The sequence below is a fragment of the Symphalangus syndactylus genome, chromosome 12 (assembly GCF_028878055.3).
Source record: "Symphalangus syndactylus isolate Jambi chromosome 12, NHGRI_mSymSyn1-v2.1_pri, whole genome shotgun sequence".
NCBI lineage: Eukaryota > Metazoa > Chordata > Mammalia > Primates > Hylobatidae > Symphalangus > Symphalangus syndactylus.
Window position 1 is genome coordinate 101,432,738 of NC_072441.2, and position 25,090 is coordinate 101,457,827.

Below are 25,090 nucleotides of genomic sequence, written 5' to 3' on the forward strand. Positions count from 1 at the left end.
CTTCTTTATTCATAAACTTTCTAACTTACTGATTTTAACTTTCTAAGTTGCTGATTCTCTTTTTAGCTGCATCTAATCTGCTCCATAAGTCTTCCTTTGAGTTTCTAATCTCAGTGACTACTATATTGTTCTAGAAGTTCTATTTGATTCTTTTTTCAAATCTACCTAGCTTCTTCTATTTGTTGAGCTTTGTTTCTCTTTTTTTATTCCTTCATTGATAAATTTATTCATTTGAACATAGCTATTTTAAAGACTTGAATAATCTCAATATCTGAAATTCCTAGCAATTAATTCTGTGGATGTTTTGTAGGGCCTGGTTTAAGGGTAAGTCCTTCCAGAGAGATTTTGCATATGCTACTAGCAGATATCCAAAGATTTACATGTATGGTAATTTCTTGGTTTGGATGTTATTAGAGCATGTGGACAATACAAATATGAACCTCAAAATCATGTGAGACTGGTACTATAGTATAGTATTCATTCATTAAGAAACACTTTTCTTCAGGTCAGTGTCCAGCCAAAAGTAGTCATTTTCTAGTTCTCCCTGTTCACTACTGTTGCTGCCTTTGTAGGTCTCTATGCATTGGCATCTCAATTTCATTTCCACTGAACCTAAGGCCTTATAAAGCCGTTAAACCCCAAGCATTTAAGACCTACAACCTTTCCAAGTTTTCATTTTACCCTCAAGTTTTGGCCCTGGGATTTTTCCTTTCTTTCATATAAATTCAAATATGCATTGAAAAGAATACTTGTACTTTGGCATTTCTGGGTGTTTTGCACTGGAAGAGGTAATGGATACTCTAGTCCACCATATTGCATGAAATGGAAGTACTCATTATTCTTTGCTGTTCAAGTGTAGGTCACCTAAGACAAAACCAAATTTATCCTCCAAATTATTTCCTCTTCTCAAACCTAAATCATTGCATTTCTTCAACTTTGTAAGCAAGTGGAAAGACAGAATACCTTATCAACTGTATTATTAGCAACTTAATTTCAACATTCTTTTTTTTTTTTTTTTGAGATAGAGTTTTGCTTTTGTTGCCCAGGCGGGAATGCAATGGTGCAATATCGGCTCACTGCAACACCTGCCTCCTGGGTTCAAGCGATTCTCCTGCCTCAGCCTCTCGAGTAGCTGGAATTACAGGTGCCTGCCACCACTCCAGGCTAATTTTTGTATTTTTAGTAGAGACAGGGTTTCACCATGTTGGCCAGGCTGGTCTCGAAATCCTGAACTCAGGTGATCCTCCTGCCTCAGCCTCCCAAAGTGCTGGGATTACAGGTGTGAGCCACTGCACCCAGCCTTCAACATTCTTCTTTTATGAAAAACTATAAATTACAAAACTGGTCATGTTTTCCTCTTGCTTAGTAAGTGTGCATAACTACAGCAGACATGTTAAAAATCTGTATTCAACATTTCTATTCTCAGCCTTCAGACAATCATGCCATCAGCGCATTCTTCCTCTGGTCCTTCCCCTATGCAGCACCCCACTTTATGTTCCCCTCCTTCTCTCTCTCCATGTCCATATGCATCCCCATCTCCAGCTTCAAATTTCTCTCTTTCTTTCTCTCTCTTTCTCTCTTTCATGCACACTAGATTGGCTCTCTCTCTGATTATTTCCAAATGAATATATACAAATTCATCATATGTATGGCTTTCCCATTAGCATAGTCTACCTTCCTTAGAAAGCAAAAAAAAAAAAAAAAAAAAAGTTTTTCCAATATTGGCTCAGCCCTATATTCTCAAGACTAGTTCCCATCCCCCTTAAATGCCTTAGGAGATCTTAGACTGACACTGAATCCACTGTGACCCTGTTCATACTTGGTCTTGAACTAGTAAATCATCTTCCTCTCCTCCCACTCCCTGAGAAAGTCAGTTTTATCTCCCTCTTCCTACATTTCTGATTCCTCCTCAATCTAAATCAGTCTAACCCTGCCACTCTGCCAGCTGGACAGTCTAAACTAACCTCTAAATGGAGTTGAGGATAACTAGCAATTACCATGAAATATATGTAGAAATCAATCGTGGCCTGACACTCAGAGATCTCTAACTCTGGCTTATAGACCATGGAGCCTTCAAGGACAAAACTGAGAGGTTTTAAGGTGATTTTTATTACAAAAATAAAAAGCAGGGCCTTGTAAATAAACACTTCACGTAGGCCAGAATGCTCAATCATCATGACCTTTAAATTCCATAAGTTACCCAAATGGACCTACAAGCATTTATCTGAAAAATATCCTTAAACCTTTGGGGAATATTGGCTACAAACCCTGAGATAATACTAATTCCTGAAACCCATAATACCACTTTAGAATATGCCAGTCTGAGCAAAGGCCTATGGGAGTCAGGTGACAAATGGAGTTCTAACTCAATGTCACCTCAGAGTCGAAAGGCCTGCACTCTACTAGCAGCTCTGTCTCTAACTTGTTAACCCTGTGGGCCCCCATTTCCTCTTCTATCAAGTGAGGGTTAATGCCTATCTCATAGAATTAGTTTAAGTATTAAATGTTTTACATAAAAATATTTCCAAATGTTAATAAATGTGAATAAACACAGTACTCTTCTTGCACAACCAAACCAAGTTTTACTACAGTCAGTTTGAAGAAAGAAACCCAGAAAACAAAAAGGGAAAAAATGATTGTAGAGCCCTATCCCTACCCCCAAACAACTCTCTGCATTACATCATTATTTTTAGGATTAGAAGTAATAGATGTAAATTATAGTAGGCTGCCTGGCATTCACCAACTGGTAACTATTATTTCTATTACTAACAGCTTAAGTCCCAAGAATCTATTCATTTATTCATTGCTACTCATTGAGCATACATTTACTGAGAAATGATGCCAAAGGACTTTAGATAAGTCCTTTGAGGAGAATATATATCTTTCTCGAGAAACTTATTCTTGGCATTTTAGAAGGCAAAATGTCGGACTTTCTTCAGATTAGACAAACAATATTAGAAAAGACCATCTATAATCACTAAATCAGGCAATTTGGATAGAAAACAGATTAGTAAAGTTAGAAGGAAAAGCCTTATATTTAGTATAATATTTAAAAATTACTATACCATCTACAATTTCCAGCTATAGATATAAAACACTGATGAATTGCCATTAAAACTCCTTAAAGGGGATTTTACTCCAAATAAAATTATTGAAATGGAAGCGCACAAGGCCATAAATTTTGGAATATTCTGTCTCCACACCATTTTATTTTCCTAACCCAGAGCCTAAAGGGAATGAATGTCTGGTTGGTAGGGTGGGGGACAAAAGGACACAAGAGAGATGTGAGCACTGAAGGAATCGAGGTGGAGTGGGGACCTACGTCTAGGCTTGGGTAGGAATGGAAGGGCTGAATAGCCAGAGACGTGGATGAGGGCACCAAGCTCCTAAAATGTGTGGAAAAGGATACTCAGATGTGGGAACAAAATACAGAAAAGGAGCTGCAAGACAAAAATTCTGCTGAAAGCTCATTCTGCCTTCTATGTGTATCCCAGAAATCTACTTCAAATGTCCTTGCTTCCTAACTCACTGCCAGAAACATGTGAGTCACTCCTGACATTTTCTCACCCTCACTCAGCATACTTTGTTATCTGCCACATCCCTAGTTCAGGAATCCATCATCCGCTCAGCTCATCTGCCCTGCCTCACAACTGTCTCCTTGCCTCTGAACTTGCTCCTTTCACCCTTTGCCACTTCCAGCCTATGACCATCCCAAATCACAAATCTGATCCATGTACCCCCATGGTCAGGTCCAAACCCCTTAACTGGGAACACAAGTTCAACTATTTGTTCCTGGGAGCTCACAGCTGGCACCTTGAGATTCTGCTGCACTGTGGTGTAAAGTTCTGTAGTATAATAGATGAGATCACAAGAGCATTTCTTAGAATTCATCCAAAGAAGATAAAAAATGCTATAGATTATACAGTTTTCCCATTGCATGATGATTTTAAGTAAATCATTTACAATTGAGGCTATCTGTATATCCTTCCTGTAGTGGTTCACTTTCAAATGCAGTTCTTCCTGTGATCCACTACGGACACTAAATCTAGAATGTGCTATTAGCTGAGACATGTGAGAAACATCTGTACTTTCAATGATACAATAAGCATCCTATACTGCATAACTTGCCATCATTATTGTTTCTTCACAGGACATTTGGCAATATTTTCCAATATTATTTCCTGACAAAGAAAAAATGTTTTATTTAATTTCATGCCGTTTTCCTTTGAATTATTATTTTAGCCATTTATATCTGCATTATTTCAGCAAGAAGGATATGCTTTTTATCCATGGTGTATAACTTTTTGTCTTTTGATATTACAAGCAAGAAATTTAAATCCAGGCACAGTGGTGCATGACTGTAGTCCCATGTGCTCAAGAGGCTGAGGTGGTAGGATCCCTTAAGACCAGGAGCTCAAGGCCAGCCTGGAAACATAGCAAAACTCCATCTTAAAAAAAAAAAAAAAAAAAAAACAAACAAACAAACAAAAAAAAAACTAACTAATCAATTCTAAAAATATGTTCATGAGTTTAGTGAAATGTTAAGACTTGATCCTGACTTGAGGACTGCAGGACTTTAATGTTGAAATGATTGTTTCATGTTCTAAGCACCTGTTGTCAAGGGTCTTGCTAATCAAGCTGGCCTCATGCTATTCTTGCTTTATATTTCCAGATACTTTATTGTTATTGTCAATTTTATGTGTCAACTTGACTGGATACAGGGTGCCCAGATATTCAGCTAAACATTATTTCTGGGTATGCCTGTGAGAGTATTTACAGATGAGATTAGCATTTGAATCTGTGGACTAAGTAAAGCAGATTGTCTTCCCAAATGAGGATTGGCATTGTCCAATCTGTTGAGGGCATGAATAAAACAAAAGGTTGAAGAAGGGAGAATTCACCCCTTCTGCCTGACTGCTTGAGCTAGAACATCCGTTTTCTCCTGCCCTTGGTCAGAGACTTACAATATTATTTCCTCTGCTTCTCAGGTCTTCTTCAGATGCAGATTCTATTACACCACTGGCTTTCCTGGCCTCTGAACTTATCCCTTTCAAGGTCCTTTGCTACCTCCAGCCTTTGTCCTAGGTCTGTAGCTTGCACATAGCAGATCATGGGACTACTCACCCTCCACAATCATGTGAGCCAATTCCTCCCAATAAATCTTTTATATTTAGATAGAGATAGATAGATAGATAGTAGATAGACAGATAGATAGATAATAGATAGAAGGCACATATAGATAGATGATAGATAGATAGATAGATAGATAGATAGATAGATAGATAGATAGATATAAAGACATATTCTGTTTCTCTGGAGAACCCTAACTAATATAGATTTTGTTTGTTTCTGAGATTGGTTCTAAGGGAACAAAATGCTACAGATGAATTTTCTGAATTGGTTCCAGGGTTCTGGAATTGGCTCCCTAATTTGATTAGATTTGAAGATATTAATGACTATTTTCAGTAGTAAAGAGAGCACTGATAATTCATGGCATACTCTGGCAATAGAGATACACAAAATATCTGCATTGGATACTCCTAGTCAACCACTTATAAGCATCAAAAAATGTGGTGACTGTGTATACAATATATATATATATGGAGAGAGAGAGAGGAAAATTTTGGGAAAACTGGTGACTCTAATGAGGTTGGCTGTTTACACCTAATATTGCTGACCAAAATGGTGTAAGAAAAGGATGAATTCAGGAATTTGAACTCTCAGCTTGAGCACTGCATAAATGACCTAAAGGCTTCTATGTGTGCCCTTAAGGAAGCCATTATTTCCTAGAGCCAAAGAGCTAAGATTGCTGAAAATCAAAAACAGAATCTCATCTTGCAACTGGCTGAAATACAACACAAGTTAAACTCCTAGCCTCACAGGGTGTCTACTGTTAAAGTGAGGACATAAACTAGGAAAGTATAGAATCTGATAAATTGGGATGGGGACAGGTGAGAAAACTTTGATGATGCTAGGAACATTGAGTTCCTAAATTCTGGTAGTTTTCTTTGCCAGTAGAAGAGGCTCCCCCATCCCACAGCAGAACAGCCTTCCCACCCACAGTACAAGTGGCCTCCCAACAACCAGTGGTAGCACTTACCCACCCCCAGAGGGAGTGGCCTCTCCACCCCATTCAAAGGGATTAACCCTGAATTTCCTAGGAAGTTGTCATGCCCCCACTCCACGCAACTGCCTTGCAAGGCTGCTGATTCACCTCAGGACCCACCCTCACCACCTCTCTTTGTTTCTATACCTGTAACTACATTTGTCCCAGCAGGCCCTGAAAGGTGAGGTACAAAGTGGGACCCAAGAGGAGGTGTGCTACACTCCAAAACAACTACTTGAGTTTTCTCATTTATACAGTCATAAATCCAGGGAACAAAAGTGGAAATGCATATTAAAGTTTGGAGCCAAGCATGGTGGCTCACACCTGTAATCCCAGCACTCTGGGAGGCCGATGTAGAAGGATCACTTGAGCCCAGGAATGCGAGACCAGGCTGGGCAACAAAGTGAGACCCCATCTCTATGAAAAAATTTTAAAAATTAGCCAGCATGATGATGCACACCTGTGGTCCCAGCTACTCTGGAGGCTGAGGCAGAAGGATCAACCCAGCCTAGGAGGTCAAGGCTGCAGTAGGCTATGTTCATGCCACTGCACTCCAGCCTGGGCAACAGAGTGAGACCCTGCCTCAATACAAAAAAATAAGGTTTGGGCAAATGGTGGAAAGAACATAAAGTTTAATCCAATCAAGTTTATTGATATGGCTCACTAAGCAGAAATTCTGCATTAAATGTTGAGCTCAAGGAATTAGAAAGGGCTCTACATTTTTATTGACTGATCGGCTGAAACATGGACCAAAAGTTGGCCCACAGTGAGTGAATTTATATATCACACCTGCATTGGTATAATGTAGAGAAAGAGATTCAAGGGTTTAGGGAAATTGGAATCTTAAGAGTGGATTTGTCATTTAAGGCCTGCTCTTTCACACCGGGAGAGTCCAGAAGATAGACCTTTCACTAATACTGTGAGAAATAAATTTGTGAGAGGAGCCCTAGCATCCCTGAAAAGCCTTGTGATTGCTCTTCTCTGTAGGCCACACTTCACAGTGGAAGCTGCAGCCACTGAGTTAAGAATTAAATGCAGTGAGAGTAATTGGATCCTGGGTGGCAGGGGCCAAGCAGCAACACTTAACTGCCAAAGACAAGGCAGACGTGGTTACCATCATGGACAGCAGTGTCACAGCAGCAAGCTAAATAGTCTGACATATAAACCTATAGCATTGGCTGGCTGATTACGGTGTTTTAGAAGTAAAATAGGTAGTAAACCTAGTAAATTCTTACTTGGTCTGGATAAGCAGAAAAGTTCTAGGTTAAGTGAACAAAGTCTAACCTGTATCATAAAAACAGAGAGCCAAAGCCCTTCAATCAATTTCCAAACGAGATCGTTTACAACCCCTTGAATGAAGGGGAGATCAGGTCCCCTTGAAGAAGGATCCTATTCACTACTTAAAAGTTATATTAATACACCTCCCCACCTTATCCAAAGGGACCTTTGACTTTTTTCCAAAGAAACTGTACATTGGGGAAAAGGAAATAATTGGACCTTTTCAGGACTACTGGACCCTGGCTCTGAACTGACACTAATCTTAGGAGACCCAAAATGTCACTGTGGCCCTCCAGTCAGGGTAGTGGATTATGAAAGTCAGGTGATCAGTGGAGTTTAGCTCATGTTCATCTCAGAGTGGGCCCTGAACTATTTCAGTGGGTCCCTGAACCCATTCTATAGTTATTTCCCCAGTTTTGGAATGCATAATTGAAACAGATATAGTCAGTAGCTGGCAGAACCTACAAACCGGTTCACTGACTTGTGAAGTGAGAGCTATCCTGGTGGGAAAGATCAAATGGAAGCCATTTGGAAAAGGCTTCCAGTTTTCCCTAGGTTTACTACCTAGGAAAATAGTAAACCAAAAGCAACACAACCTTCCCAGAGGAATTGCAGAGATTTGCACCACCATTAAGATACTTCAAGGATGCAGGGGTAGTGGTACCCACCGAATCCCCATTCGACTCACCTATTTGGTCTGTGAAAAGACAGATGGGTCTTGGGGAATGACACAGATTATCATAAGCTTAACTAGGTGGTGACTCCAAATATAGCTTCTATAACAGATATGCTTCATTGCTAGAACAAATTGACACATCTCCTGGTACCTGGTTTGCAGATATTGATCTGCCAAATGCCTTATTCTCCATATCTGTCCATAAGGCCAACAAAACCAGTATGCTTTATTAAGTCAAGGTCATCAGTACAACTTCACTGTCCAACCTCAAGGGTCTGGTCTCTCTTCAGCCCTTTGTCATACATAACTTAGTTCTCAGAGATCATGGCACCTTCCCTTCCACAAGATATCTCACTGATCCATTACACCGATGACATCCTCTTTCACAAGATATCACACTGATCCATTACATTAAGGACCTAGTGAGCAAAAAGTAGATTCTACTCTAGGCTTATTGGTAAAACATTTGTGTGTCAGAGGATGAAAAATAAATTCAACAAAAATTCAAGGGCCTTCTACCTCAGCTACTTCTTCTTTTTTTTTTCTTTTTGAGACAGAGTCTCGCTCTGTCACCCAGGCTGGGGTGCAGTGGCATGATCTCGGCTTACCGCAAGTTCTGCCTCCCGGGTTCATGCCATTCTCCTGCCTCAGCCTCCTGAGTAGCTGGGACTACAGGCACCCACCACCACACCCAGCTAAATTTTTTTGTATTTTTAGTAGAGACGGGGTTTCACCGTGTTAGCCAGGATGGTCTTGATCTCCTGACCGCGTGATCCGCCCGCCTCAGCCTCCCAAAGTGCTGGGATTACAGGCGTGAGCCACCGTGCCCAGCCCTACCTCAGTGATATTTCTAGGGGTACAGTGGTATGGGAAACATCCAAATATCCCTCGCAAAGTGAAAGATAAATTCTTGCATCTGGCCCCTCATACAACCAAAAAAGAGGCACAATGCCTACTGGGCCTCTTTGGATTCTGGAGGCAACATATTCTCATTTCGGTGTGTTGCTCCAGACCCATTAACACTTGAGATTTTGAAGTAAAGCCCTGCAGTCCTGCACAGATGACTTCTGCCTTGTTGAGAAAGCTCTTGGCTTCCTACTGAGCCTTAGTCAAGGCTGAACACTTTACTGTGGGTGACCAAATTACCATGTAGCCTGAGCTGCACATCATGAAGTGTTATCTGACCCACCAAGCCATAAAGTTGGGTGTACACAGCAGCACTCCATCACCAAATGGGAGTGATGTGTATGGGACTGGGTCTGAACAGGCCCTGAGGCACAAGTAAGTAATATGAAGAAATGGCCAAATATCCATGGTCCTCACCCCTGCTCTACTGCCCTCTCCCAACCTGCACCTATATCCTCATGCAAAGTTCCCTAGGAAGAGGAGAAGACCCAGAACTGTTTACTGATGATTCTGCATAATACACAGGCACCAACCAAAAGTGAACAGCTGCAGCACTACATCTCCTTTCTGGAACATCTGTGAAGGATAGTGGTGAAGGGAAATAGTCTCAGTGGGCAGAATTTCAAGCAATGCAACTCGCTGTCCACTTTGCTTGGGAGGAGGAATGGCCAGACATAGAAGTATACATTAATTCATGATCTATGGCCACTGGTTTAGCTGGCAGGTCACTGACTTGGAAAAAACATGTTAGAAAATTGATGACAAAGAAATTTAAAGAAGCAGTCTGTGAACAGACCTCTCTGTATGAACCAAAAAAAATGTGAGCATATTTGTGTCCCATGTGAATGTTCACCAAAGGGTGACCACAGCAGAGGAGTATTTTAATAATCAAATGGACAGGGTGACCTGTTCTGTGGATACCAGTCAGCCTCTTTCACCAACCACCCGTCATCACCCAATGGGCTCATAAACAAGGTGGCCATGGTGGCAGGCATAGAGGTTATGCAAAGACTCAGCAACATGGACTTCCGCTCATCAACACTGACCTGGCTACAGCTACCACTGAGTGTCCAATATGCCAGCAGCAGAGACTCACATTGAGTTCCCATTATGGCACCATTCCCCAAGGTGATCAGATAGCTACCTGGTGGCAGACTGATTACACTGGATGGCTTCCATCATGGAAGGGGCAGTGTTTTGTTCTTACTGGAATAGACACTCTGGATGCAGATTTGTGTTCCCTGAACACAATGCTTTTGCCAGAACTACCATCCATAAGCTTACAGAATGCCTTATCCACTGTCATGGCATTTCACACAGCATTTTTCTGATCAAAGAACTCACTTCACAGCAAATAAAGTGTAGCATGGAATTCACTTGTCTTACCATGTTTTCTATCATCCTGAAGCAGCTGATTTGACAGAATATTGGAATGGTCTTTTGAAGACTCAATTATAGCACCAGTTAGGTGGCAATATTTGCAGAGTTGAGCAAGACTCCCCCAGAAAACTATATATGCTCTGAATCAGCAAGTAATAGATAGTGCTGTTTCTCCCATAGCCAGGATTCACAGGTCCAGGAATCAAAGGATAGGAACAGGAGTGGCAACTCTTATTGTTACTCCAGTTACATCAGTAAAATGTTTCCTTCCTGTTCCTTCAACTTGATGTTCTGCCTGCCTAGAGGTCTTAATTTCAAAAGGAGAAATGCTTCAACCAGGAGACAATGAACAACAATGGTCCCATCGAATTGGAAATTAAAACTGCCACCTGGCCACTTTGGGCTCTTCATGCCTCTGAATCAACAGACAAAAAAAGGGAGTTCCTTTGCTGACTGGGGTGATTGATCTTTACTCCCAAGGGAAATTGAACTACTACTCACAATAGAGTAAGGAAGAGTATATCTCTCATACAGGAGATCCCTGGGGGCATCTCTTATTATTACTCTGCCCTGTGATTAGGTCAGTGGAGAACTACAGCACAGTCCAGACAGAACTACTAATGGCCCAGATCCCTCAGTAACGAAGTTGGGGTCACTTCACCAGGAAAAGAATCACAGCCAACTGAGAAACTTGCTGAAGGCAAAGGCAGTATGAATAAGTAGTGATAGAAAGTAGTTACAAATGCCAGGAATGACCACATGACTACTTACAGAAACAAGAACTCTGATTGTAATGATTTCCTCCTTATTTTGTTATGAATACAATTGTGTATGTGCATATATATACATATGTATTTGCTTTCTTTCCTCTCTTACGTCCTTATTATATAACATAAAATGTATTGTTTTATCATAGTATTTAAGTTTTGTTAATTTTACATCGTAGTGTTTAAGATTTCAAGAAGGGTAAACCTCACTCAGGTGCTTTAACTCCTCTTCTGGGAAAAGGGTTATACATTTGTTGTATACAGGATAGTAATATCATGTGGAATTATGAAGTTGTTATTGTCTTTATTGGGAGGTTAAGTATGGTTTCAGGAGGCACGTATGGGTATCAAGTTGGCAAGGGGTGGACTTGTGATGGTTAATTTTATGTGTCAACTTGGCTGGATCACAGAAGCTCAGATATTTGGCCAAAGATTATTTGTGAGTGTGTCTGTCAAGGTGTTTACAGATGAAATGGGCATTTGGATCTGCAGACTGTCCTCCCCAATAAGGAATGACATCACCCAGTCTGTTGAGGACACGATAAAAACTAAAGGTGGAAAAAGGAAGAACTCACTCCTTCTGCCTGGCCACTTGAGATGGAACATCTGTTTTCTCCTGCCCTTGGTCTGAGACTTACACCATCATCTCCCCTTCTTAGGCCTCAAGACTCAGAGTGAACTATACCACTGGCTTGTTCTGTATCTCAAGCTAGCAGACAGCAGATCATGAAGCCTCTCAGCCTCCACAGTCACATAATTCCACACACACACACACACACACACACACACCCATATACATACATATATACACACGTATACATATATGTCTGGAGAACTCAGGTTAATACAACTATATATTTGGGAAAGGCTTGTCATTAATAAGAAGTCCATTTGTTGAAAAATGCTGCTAATGTCCTATTTTATGGTCAATGGCTTGTCAGACATTAGATCATCCTTATTTTTGCCTTGTTATGTGGCCAGTGTAAAGTTTGTGGCAGCTAGAGCTCTCTGTCAGTTTCTTATTGTCCATTTGCACTTGTGTTGTTAATATGTCTTCAAAATTCATGGCTTCTTTACAAGGATATTTTTAACCATTGGCCTCAAATCCTAAGCTTCTTTTTTTATGCTCAGAAACTTCCTATTGGGAGCAGGTTGGGGGCAAATAAATGTCAATTCTTTTACCCTAGGTCAAAGATGCATTCCTAAATTATTCTTCCCACACCTCAGCCAAAGGTACACCACATCTGCAATCCTGAGAGGCAGGAATAATAATACCTGTACTTACCATAGGCTGATTTGCCATAGGACCCTGGAGAAGCCACTTCACCTGCTATTACTTGGCCTTCTGTGCTTTGCAAGAGGATTTTTCAAATCTCAGCCTTCACAAACCAGAGTAGAGCTTCTGGGACTCCATACTGTTCCTGTCACAGCCCAGCTTGCGTATACATCCTGCCACAACCGAAACCCAACCAGAGGTAATAATTTCAGATTTTGAAGTTCCCTTTATTTCCACACCTGACCTAATTTTGTAATATGCCCTGGGCCATGCTCCGCACTGACACATATCCCACCTTCATCAGTCAGATGGAATGTATTAAGCCAACTGGAAAAGGGGTACAAATCTCACCTTTCCCCAGAGCACTATTTCTCATCAATCCTGCTTCAAAGTCATCACCATGTTCAGCAAATGAAGCTCCTTGATGACCCCATCATATAGCTTAGGCACATGGCAGAGAAGGATGAGTTTTGGCCAGAAATCTGTAAGGACAGAAAAGTAGCCACTGGCTTTCAAACAATCCCCTGGAGGGCTTGTAGGCTCCTCAGCCTCATACCCAGAGTTTCTGATTCAGGGAGTCTGAGGTGAGGGCTAAGAATTTGCATTTCTTTTTTTTTTTCTTTTTGAGACAGGGTCTCACTCTGCATCCAGGCTGGAGTGCAGTGGCACAATCACAGCTCACCACAGCCTCAACCTCCCAGGCTCAAGCGATCCTCCAACCTCAGCTGCCTGAGTAGCTGGGACCACAGGTGCTCACCACAATGCCCAGCTAATTTTTTATTTTTTGTAGAGATGGTATCTCCCTATGTTGCCCAGGCTAATCTCAAACTCCTGTGCTCAAGTGACCCTCCAGCCTCAGCCTCCCAAAGTGCTGGGAGTACAGGCATGAGCCACCACACCTGGCCCAAGAATTTGCATTGCTAACAAGTTTTCAGGTGATTACTGAGGCTGCTGGTCCAGGGACCACATTTTGAGGAACACTCCAGACTAGGCCAAAGGATACCTGAGTGTTTGTCTGGCATCATCTGGCCATTTTTTCCCCCTAGAAATGCCATCTGTTATCTAGCAGCCTGATGCTACTGCTAGCCAGCAGAGACCATCAAGGCCCAAACACATAGATGCATTTTTATGCTCCAGGAGCTTTGCAACATAAAGGAGTTTGAAAATGTAAGTGTCTGGGTCTTTTCTAGAAGCTCCCTAATTTGTAGGACAATTTAACTCCCCATGCTTTATGTAAGCACAGGGAACAGAGGACAATCAATTCCACACTGACATTTTCTGACAGATCTACATACATAACAATTGAGATTTGAAATGGTATCATCAAACAAAACCCTGAGTAGTCTTTCAACTGAGTAGTCTTTCAAGCGTTTTCGGCTGGGTGCGGTGGTTCACACCTGTAATCCCAGCATTTTGGGAGGCCAAGGCAGGTGGATCACGAGGTCAGGAGGTCAAGACAAGCCTGGCCAACATGGTGAAACCCCATCTCTACTAAAAATACAAAAATTAGCAGGACGTGGTGGCGGGTGCCTGTAATCCCAGCTACTTGGGAGGCTGAGGCAGGAGAATCGCTTGAACCTGGGAGGCAGAGGTTGCAGTGAGCTGAGATCACACCACTGCACTCCAGCCTGGGCGACAGAGTGAGACTCTGTCTCAAAAAAAAAAAAAAAAAAAAAAGGAGAGTTCTCATTTTTTCATTTTATGTTTGTTTAGTGCCTGAAGGGGGAAATATAAATGAATAAGACATGATACCGGCACAAAGAGACCTGAAAATCTATTGGAGGAAATAAGATGTATAAGGACAGGCTCATTGCAGAGCGTGGAATGCAGTCCAGGAACACAGAGCACTAGATATGGAAGCAAGAGACTGTGACCCCATGTCTATTGAAGCTCCATTGCTGACTTATTGTGTGATAATGGGGCAAATCCCTTTGCCTTGCATGTGGTGACAAACTCTTAGAATCTGTATAACTATGCAGACCACAGATATGATATCTCCTGGGACCATGATTCTCTAGGGACAACTCTGTCCCTGAGAGCTAAGCCCCAGGGATGATAGCTAATCCTGGGACACATAAAGCTAAGATATCAGGACCCCCATGGAATCACCCACAGGGAGTAACTCAGAGCAGCAGCCTGCTGCAGAGAGGAAAGTAGCACCTACAGCCAGCTGTGCTAAGACAAATAACTACTTTTTTAGAACTTACCATGTACCAGGTACTATTCTTAGTTAAATGTATCATTTTGTTAATCCACACAACATCCCTATAAGGAACTGTAATTATTCCTCTGCCTGGGATGCTTTTCCCAGACACCCACATGGCTCATGCCCTCACCTACTTCAAGTCTTTGCTCAAATGTCACCTCTACAATATGGCCATCCCTGACTGCCATCTTTTTTTTTTTTTTGGACACAGACTTGCTCTGTCGCCAGGCTGGAGTGCAGTGGTGCGATCTCAGCTCTCTCCAACCTCGAACTCCCAGGTTCAAGCGATTCTCCTGCCTCAGCCTCCCAAGTAGCTAGGATTACAGGCATGCATCACCATGCCCTGCTAATTTTTGTATTTTTAGTAGAGATAGGGTTGCACCATGTTGGCCAGGCTGGTCTCAAACTCCTGACCTCAAGTGGTCCACCTGCCTCGGCCTTCCTAAGTGCTGGGATTACAAGTGTGAGCCACCCCGACCAGCCCTGACTGCCCTCTTTTAAACTATAACATCTTCCTTCTTTCCCCAAAACCCCTATGCATTTTACTCTGCTCTATTTTTTTGCATCACATTTATCACATTCTAACATGCTATATATAATTTACTTATGTTCATTGCCTATCTTCCCCTATTAAATGTAAGTTTCCTGTGGGCAGAGATTTCTGTCTGTTTTGCTCACTGACATATCCCAAGTACCTAAACAGCCAACAGCAAGTCCCAAGGTAAAGGGCCAGACTGCAAATATGTTCGACTTTGTGGGCCATATGGTATCCATTGCAACTACTCAACTCTGCCTTCATAAAACAAGAGCAGCCACACTAATACACAAAGTGGGTATAGCTGGGGTCCAGTAAAATTTTATTTACAGGCACTGCAACTCGATTGTAATATAATCTTCACATATCACAACAGATTTGGCTTTTATTTTTCAACCACTTAAAAGTGTAAAAACTATTCTTAGTCCACAGGCCACATAAACAGGCAGCATGCGGGAATTGGCCCACAGGTCACAGTTTACCAATTCCTCAGCCAGAACCTGTTAAGGGCTCACATGGAAACCATTGTGCCAAGATATTTGAGGGCACTTGAAAGTGGGATGTTACTTTAAGTATATGAAACATTCCTTATAGGATCATGTATACACACATTATTAATGTGTTTGCCAGGTACCTTTCCATAGTACCAAGGTAAATTTAGCTTTATTCATTGTCTGAATTATGTACAACTCATTTAAATTAAATGAGATTAGCACAATGAAGTTGTCAAGTTTTCAAAGATTACATAAAAAGAGTAGACGGTAAACAATTCTGGCTCCAAACATCTCATGCATCTCACATTGTACCTCATTGATAAATCCAAATTTCCAGCATGAGCATTGGATTTGATTTTATTATTGTTTAAGAGGCAATTGACAGAACTAGGAACTAAACCAGTTATGATGTTGTAGGCATTTTCAACTGTGACTCATACTGCGAAATATGGAGTTAGCTTATCTCAACAGGACAGAAAAGGCTGCATGGCACGTGGGTGTGTGTTATTGGATCTAGAGTTTGATCTCAACCCACTTCTCACCTGTGGGGCCTGTACATTTCAGTTATCTGGTAAGGAGGGTGGGCCCAGATCAGTTTTCACACTGGCAAGTTAATTCCAGGCTATATTCTTGTAGACACACCCTGCTTTCCCAAAACTGAGGTGGACATTCTGCAATACCATACAAACACACTCAAAAGGAAGCAGGGCTCTGGCATATAGTAGGCACTCAATAAATATCTGAATGAACAAATAAATATATGGATAGCTCTGAACTACTGGGGGAAAAAAAGCACTCATTCGAGTAAACAGGTCATCATTGATTATTATTTACTGTATTCTTGTTTGTCATAGGAAAAACAAGAGATATAAGCCCCAGTGCTTGACCACTTATTTATTTACTTATTTCACAAATATTATTAAATACCTACTATGTTCCAGGAACTCTGCAGGGAATTTGGCCTACATAGCTAACAAAGACATTACGGGGTTGCATTATAACTTCCATGAGTCCTAGGCACTTTTGCCTTCATGGACCCTTTCTTCCATTAAAAAAATTAAAATTTTTATTTTACATTGTCTTAAAGATAAATATAATTCAGGCCGGATTCATTGTGATGTTCTTAATTACTATATTCATTATTTCTTCAGAATTTAAAAGCAATTAATATTAAAACATTGTCGTGGACCCTAAAAGTACTCTGGGCCCTGGGCTCTGTGTCTGTTGTGCCCAGTGGGGCGACTGCCCTGCGACAGTCTCTGTGTTCCTGCCTCCTGTCCTGAATGAATCGGTCCAAACGTTACTCGAAGGAGCTGATCAAAGTAGCTGGGACTTGGGGAGAATTCCCAGGTGTGGGAATCCTGAGAGGTAATTATGGAGAGCTTCCGAATGGAGAGCCTGTGGCTGTGGGGTGAAAGTGAAAGTGAACAGTGACAGCGGCCTGTTGGGTGGTACTGGGTTCTGAGCAGGGTGAGAAGGGGAATCTAGTTGGGGGGATGGGGAGACAGTAGCAATGGCAAGGCAGGATATTACAGCAGCAGCAGGATGAGAAGGGTGACTGCATCACTCAGTGCAGACTGCTGGCACCTGAGTGGAGTAAGGCTGATGGCTGTGCAGGGAGCAAAGGCGGTGGCCACTGGGGAGGCAGGTGGTGTGGGAGGGGAGCAAAGCAGACCAAACAGCCTGGCATGGGGTGTTGGGGCCCAAGTAGGATGAGGAGGATATTAGCACAGTCCGTGTGGAGTGTCAGAACCTGAGGGTAGATCAAGGTAACCAGCTTCTCACAGTCAGAAAAAGAAGTTACAAATCTGGCCAGGCACAGTGGCTCACACCTATAATCCCAGCACTTTGGGATGCCGAGGTGGGCAAATCACTTGAGACCACCCTGGGCGATAAGACGAAACCCCGTCTCCATAAAAAGTATAAAAATTTGTCGGGTATGGTCGCACACACCTGTAATCCCAGCTACTCAGGAGGCTGAGGTAGAATAATCGCTTGAGCCCAGAAAGTGGAGGTTGCAATGAGCCGAGATCACACCACTGCACTCCAGCCCGGGTGACAGAGCAAGACTCTGCCTCAAAAAACCAAAAAAAGTTACAAATCTGGAAAGTGAAAACTAGAATGAATCTGTGCTGCTGTTAGATTAAAATCATCAATAGCAGCATGAATTCATGCTTTCCTGTATATACAGATATAAAACTAGATGTAAATGGGTGTGTGTGTGTGTATGTGTGCGTGTGTGTGTGTCCTAGCTCTATACATTGAGAGACTGGGAGCAGAGACATCCCAATAGCAATGAACATAGCTATCATCCACATTTTGATTTCTGCTATGGTCTGACAGTTTTTATTCCCTACAAAATTCATATATTTAAATCCTAATCCCCAGAGTGATGGTATTAGGAGGTGGGGACTTTGGGAGGTGATTAGGTCATGAGGGCAGAGGTCCAGGTATGGGATTCATGCCGTTATAGAAGAGCCTCAGAGAGCTGCCTTGCCCCTTACACAGCCAGAAAGTTGGCAGTCTGCATCTCACAGGCAAACCCTCACCAGACCCCAACCACGCTGGCACCCCGATCTTGAACTTACCAGCCTCCAGATCTGTGGAAAATACACTTCTGTTGTTTATAAGCTAACCAGTCTATGGTATTTGTTATAGCAACCCAAACAAACTAAGACAACTTCTAAATACCATTTTCCACAAAAAGGAGCCAGGCCCCTTAGGAGAAATGGCAGGAAAATTGCAAGATGAGTTTGGAATATTTTGTTGTTCCAGAAGGCAAGGAAATGTACAAAGAATGATAGGAACACTGGCATAATTGGGAACAATTTGATGAAAACAGATTAGAACCCAATAGATAAAATAAGCTTCCATGGGTCTATGCTAATATAAATAATTGATTGACTAATAAGGAAGAAAGTAAGTTTTTTCTTATAGTAGAATGCCAACTAATTAAATGCAGAATGGATAATTAAATTAAAAAATCACTGCTTGGCAACCATCAAAATAATATTGTTTCAGACAAGAAATATCAATGGATGCTAAAACTAATGGATGAACATTTGATGCAGAATGGAGTTTTTTTTTTTTTTCTTTTGAGACAGGGTCTTACTCTCATCACCCAGGCTGGAATGCAGTGGCTCGATCACTGCAGCCTCAACTTCCCAGGCCCAGGTGATTCTCCCACCTTAGCCTCCCGAGTCCCCGAGCTGGGACTACAGGCATGCGCCACCATGCCTGGCTAAATTTTGTATTTTTAGTAGAGACGGGGGGTTTCACTGTGTTTCCCAGGCTGGTCTCAAACTCCTGGCCTCAAGTGATCCACCCTCCTCAGCCTCACAAAGAGTTGGGATTACAGGGATGAGCCACTGCATCTGGCCAGAATGGGATATTTAAATAGTCTCAAAGAACCTTCCATAAAATATTTACAAATTTAAAAAAATAATAATAATTTTACAGTAAAGAGGACCGGCAGACACCTATTAAGTGATCAAAGTGAACATCACCATTAATAAGACAAATTGAAATTGTGCACCACCTATAGGATGCAATGAGAAGACCATACACAGCATCACTTCTCTGCTATTCCTACCAAAAATGAAAATCATTACCTAAATCTAATTCCAAGGAAATACGAAACAACTCAAATTAAGGAGCATTCCACAGAATAACTGTAATCTACTAAAATGTGAAGGTCATGGAATCAAGGAAAGACTGAGGAACTCTCCTACTCTGAAGAGGGTCAAAGAGGCACAACAACCAAATGCAGTGCTCAATCTTGGACTTCTGCGATAATCACATTTATTGGGACAGCTGGGGAAACTTGAATGGTGTCTGCAGATTCCATGTTAGTAATGTATTAATGTTATTAATATTTTTATAACTTTGATAGTTGTATTATTGTTATATAGAAGAATGTCCTTGGGTCCAGGAATGATACATTCAAATATTAAAGTGCTATGGCATCATGCTAATAATTTCCTCTCCAACAGTTCAGAAAAAAAAAAGTCATTATACTATTCTTACCAGTTTTCTTTAAGATTGAAATTATTTCAAAATAAGAAGACAAAATTAAATTGAAAGTCATCAAACTTTTTAAGGTAAGGCCCAAGACTACAGAATTTATAACTGAACTATTGTGTATTCCCTGAAGGACATTTGCTTTTAGTGATTTATAAGGTTTCTTAAAAATCAAGTATTTTTTTTCTGGCATAAAAATATGACTCCCACATGCAAATCTAATCTACCGTGTGAGAAGTGCAGGCAGTGGTTACGCTGGCAGGAGGATGAAGGGGAAGTGGTGGCTGGCAGTAAGCCCTGAGGAGCTCCTGCAGCTCTCCATGCTTCCTGATCTAGGCTCTGAGTGCACGGGTGTAAGTCCTTTATGTACATGTATACCCTCCTGCTGTACTCAGGGTTTGTACTCTTTTCTGTACACATATTATACTTCAATAAAATGTAAACTTAAATTTTTTAAAAAACCAGGTCCACTGGCTCACGCCTATAATCCCAGCAATTTGGAAGGCCAGGGTGGGTGGATCGCTTGAGCCCAGGAGTTTGAGACCAGCCTGGGCAACATAATGAGACCTCATCTCTACAAAAAATCAAAAAATGAGGTGGGAGGATCACTTGAGCCTTGGAGGTTGAGGCTACAGTGAGCCGTGATTGCACCACTGCACTCCAGCCTTGGTGACAGAGTGTGACACTGCCTCAATTTAAAAACAAAAAATGAAAAAAGACACAGGCTTTGCTCTTAGGAAGTCCACGATCCAGCATAAACAGATGATGATGACAGCTGTCACTGTTGCATGTCTGACACCCACAAACCAACAGTGAATCAGCAGACTAACCTACGAAGGAGCTCTAAATTTGCGGTTCAACAGGAATTCAAGGGAGAAGGTTACTGGGGCCCAGAAAAGTAAATATATATATATACACATTCACTCACTCACTGGCTCTCCATACACTCACTCATCAACTCCCCATTTCTTCTTCTCACATAAAAGTCGTAAATGGGTGTCAAGATTCTATTTTACTACCACCTTATTACTACCTTCCTCTCACAGTGGGAGGGAATATTCAAAAGATATTTAAAGGGACTTGGTCATAGGAAGCCCCCAGTGGTACCTTAATAGTTGTGAGCACGTCTAAGTGAGCCCACGTGGTGGAGATGTGATGTAGGAAATGGGAAATGAGGGAGTCAGAAGTGGTCTCACCATGCCACTGGCCTCTAGGTTATCACCCAATGTCCATCATTTCCTATCTGCTGTTAGTGAGAAGACCTTGGTGCTCCTTGGACTGAACTTTGGCCTAGGGCTTGCCTGAAGCTGTGTGTACAGCTTTAAACTCCAGCTTTCCAGCACTGACCACCATGACAGGACGGAACCCAGTGTCCGGGGGTAAAACCCAAGGGGTAGCAGCCGCACTGGGGAGACATGTACCCAGTCTGGACTAGTCCTTAATGTGTGGTTTTCACCTTCATGAAGGCCTCTCATGCTTCTTTCTTTGACAGGAAGGACTTGGGGGAAGTCCCTCTGATTTCCCCCTGCTGACACTGGTCCGCTTTGGCCGCTTGACGTGTGTGGGCTTCCTGAAGTCTCTGTTGCTGCGGACCAGGGCATATCACTTTGCCCATGGTCAAAGGAAGAAAGGAAAATTTCCACCCACCTGAGATAGGCTGCTTCTATCTTCAGCCTGAGGCAGAGCAGCCATCACTCATCACCAGCACCCCTCAGGTCTTTCTTTGCTGGACTGGTGTCAGGGGCAGGGGCAGGGGCGGGAACAGTTCAATCCAGGAGACCTGGCTTCCAGCTGTGGTTCTGGTTTAGCTGTGCTTCTTCCCTAGCTCTGTGATGACAACCAAATTATTTTTCATGTCTTCACCTTGGCTTCCTAATCTGGACTATAAGAAGGTATTTTAAAATAATCTCTAAAATCCTCTAGAATATAAATTCCATGAGGATGTCATCTTGCAGCATAAGAGCTCAATAAAATATTTGATCAAGAAACAGTTAGGCTGAGTGCAGTGGCTCACTCCTGTATTCCCAGAACTTTGGGAGGCTGAGGTGGGCAGATCACTTGAGGCCAGGAGTCTGAGACCAGCCTGGCCAACATGGCAAAACTCCACCTCTACTAAAAATACAAAAAATTAGCTGGGCATGGTGGCACACACCTGTAATCCCAGCTACTCAGGAGGCTGAAGCATGAGAATCACTTGAACCCAGGAGGCAGACGCTGCAGTGAGCCAAGATCACACCACTGCACTCCAGCCTGGCCAAAGAGTGAGATTCTCTCAAAAAATAAAAATAAAAAATTTTTAAAAAGGAAATAGTTGGCGGGGTATGGTGGCTCATGCCTGTAATCCCAGCACTTTGAGAGGCTGAGGCAGGCAGACCACGAGGTCAGGAGTTCAAGACTAGCCTGGCCAACATGGTGAAATCCCATCTCTACTAAAGATACAAAAAATTAGCTGGGTGTGGTGGTGTGCGCCTGTAATCCCAGCTACTCAGGAGGCTAAGGCAGGAGAATTGCTTGAACCTGGGAGGCGGAGGTTGCAGTAAGCTGAGATTGTGCCATTGCACTCCAGCCTGGCGATAGAGCAAGATTCCGTCTCAAGAAAAAAAAAAAAAAGGAAATAGTTAAAGGAATCTCTTCTGAGGTCAACTGCCCCATGTCTCATCCACTTGGCCTGCCTCTGATTTCAGCCACAACTATAGTAAACAGACAGTGCCTGCAGAGCTGAGACTCACCTTGTGACAGTGCCCCATCTCAAGGCCAGCCCTACAAGTCTATCTGCTTTCTGTCTTCGTTTCTGGCTCAGCCTCACTGCCTCACAATCTCAAATGCAACAAAAACATTTTACTTCTTCGTCCCTCAAAGTCATTAACTTGCGCATGATCTCAGAGTGTGCAAAGATTTTCTAAACAGAACAAATTAAAAGCATTAAAAGATTTTCTAAATAGAAAGATTTTCTAAATAAAACAAATTAAAAGCACTAACCATAGAAAAGACTAACAATTTGAACTAATATTCCTAAAAAGACATCGTTAGGAGAGTCAAAATGCAACTAAGGGCTAAGAAAATATATTTGCAATATATGTACTTAGCAAAGGACTCATATCCAAAATAAAGAACTGCTGCGAGTCAATAAGAGAAAGATCAACAGCCAGCCACCAAAGATTACATATTATTCCACTCACATAGAATTCAAAAATGGGTAAAATTTCCATTAATGGTAACAGAAGTCGGAATAGTGATTATCTTTGAGTGGAGTATTACAGAGAAGGACTACATGGGGAGGTGCCAGGCTGATGGAAATGATCAGTATCTCAATCTCAGTAATGATTCCACAGGTGTATACAATGGATTTTATGTAAAATTCATCAAGCTGTACACTTTGTACACTTTGCAACAGGTAAGTTTGAGTTCAACAAAAAAGAGCGGGGGGGATCCAGGCTGTTTAGGTCACATACTCACTCCTGCAGCCAAGGGAATACAGTGTGCTGATTGGCTTGGGACTGGGTCCTATGGCCCATCCCAAGGGCTGAGGATGGAGCCCACCCAGACCAAAAATGGACAGAGGAGGGAATCTCCAAGGGGGATTGAGAAGTATTTGCAGAAGATGAGGAGAAAGATGTTCTAAGGGAGACAACTAATTTCTAATGGTCAGGACAGAGGTGGGCCTTACCTTTAGCAAGTGGAGCTGGAAAACACAGGAGAGAGAGAAAGACAGAGACACAGAGACAGAGAGACAGGGGCAGAGAGATGCAGAGTAACCAGCCGTCGGCTTTCCGATTCCTTGTTCTCACTCCTGTGAGTGAAGCTGCACTTCCTATGTGGGGGTTCTGAAAGGTTTCCCTGTATCTGTGGGGGGACTTGTTATTCTTTTTGACCATCTGGCATCTTGAGCCTGCTTTTAATTGTTTGGGGAAGTTCCCCACCTTATGAATTTTGACAGGAGGCAGAGCTGCCTCCCACTCTCAGTGCTGAAAATGCCAGTGTTCATGATCTAAGTTCAGCCAAGGAGACAGCAGCGCTCCAGAACCACAGAGCCCACAGGGCACATCGGTGTGGAGGACTCGGTCATAGAAGAGTCTAGTCCAGCAGTGTCACAGCACGCCAGTGTTCACAGGGTCAGAGGAGCGAGAAGCAGCAGCTGGCGCCCAGCAGCATAGCCTTGCAGTCCTCACGACCCATTCTAAGGTGCGATGTTTGGCCCTTTTGCCAGCTGGCAGGCCCCACGTCTGATCCTCCATCCTTCCTGCCAATCCTGTACCCCAGTCTATATCCTTTCAATAGTTCCTTTTTGGTCTAAACCAGCCAATTCATGTACACTGCTTAAAACCAGGAATCCTATTGATAATAACATGCTTTCAGAAAATTCCCCCTTTTAGTTTATACAGAGAAGCAAAGCCTGAATCCAAAAGAATGCTTCTACTGTGTGAATTTTCCACACCATCATATGGTCACAAGGAAGGTGTCTGATGGCAAAAGACCCTTAACACCCCACAAATCACATGACAGGAGGAAAGGGGGACAAGCCAACATGTGTGAATTGCAGTTAGGTCCTCAACTCACCTTATGTTTAGTTCTCATCGTAAACCCACAGGATAGGTATTGTACTAGTGTGCTCAGGCTGCCATCACAAAGTACCACAGACTGGAGGGCTTAAACCACAGACATTTTTATTTTCTCACAGTTCTGGAGGCAAGAAGTCTAAGGTCAAGATGCCAGAAAATTCTGTTTCTGGTAAAACCTCCCTTCCTAGCTTGCAGACGGCCACCTTCTCACTGTGTCTTTGCATGGCCTTTCCTCTGTGTGTGCACAGAGGAAAGTATCTCTTCCTCTTCTTACAAGGACACCAGTCCTATCAGATTAGGGCCCCACCTTCTATGACCTCATTTAACCGTTACCTTCTTAGAAGCCCTGTTTCCAAATACAGTCACACTGCAGGTTAAGTCAATAAATGAATTATTGGGGGACGCAATTCAGTCTGTAACAAGTATTGTCCCAATATTGCAAACAAGAAACATGAGGTTAAAGTTCTTGTCCAAGATCTAGATAAAGCCTTGGCACTTTTCAGTCTGCTTATGGTTTTCAGTCTTTCTTATCAAATCCTGGAAATTCAAGCTTCAAAGTGTGAAGTAGAAGAAAAGTATGGTATATCACAGAGCAGTGAGAAATGAATGAACCTGAGATGAAGCCAGTGTGACTGTCTGCCAGTCAGCCCTGGAGCGAGGGGAGGGAATAACCCAGATATATCCACTGGCTCCCCTCCAAGCTCCAGCCATGCCATGGCTGGCACATCACTGCCTCGTAGCACCTTGGGTCCTGCGTTTGGGTCCTGACTCTCATACGACTTTGTGAGTGCTGACAAAGACTCCCTCCTTGACCAAACTTTAGTCAGGTTCCCTTAAGGCTTCTTCTCAACTAGGCCTTGCCCTTGACCTGATGAGCCCAGTTTTAA

At 42.4% G+C, this 25,090-nt stretch overlaps 1 protein-coding gene across 6 annotated transcripts in view; it reads right to left on the reverse strand.

Moving 5' to 3' along the window:
- TNFSF4 (TNF superfamily member 4) overlaps window positions 1–25,090 on the reverse strand; it is a 307,507-nt gene that overhangs the window by 220,312 nt on the left and 62,105 nt on the right. The window contains exons 5-7 of one of the 6 annotated variants that reach the window (XM_063627388.1): window positions 21,292–22,543; window positions 12,741–12,871; window positions 12,399–12,562 (exon numbers count right to left, since the gene is read on the reverse strand). The exons of 4 other annotated variants lie outside the window; for them this stretch is intronic. In XM_063627388.1, coding sequence (XP_063483458.1) covers window positions 12,399–12,416 — 18 coding nt within the window. In that variant the 5' untranslated portion in view covers window positions 12,417–12,562; window positions 12,741–12,871; window positions 21,292–22,543. The remainder of the gene's footprint in view (window positions 1–12,398; window positions 12,563–12,740; window positions 12,872–21,291; window positions 22,544–25,090) is intronic. One more of the 6 variants, XM_063627390.1, reaches the window with a different exon arrangement.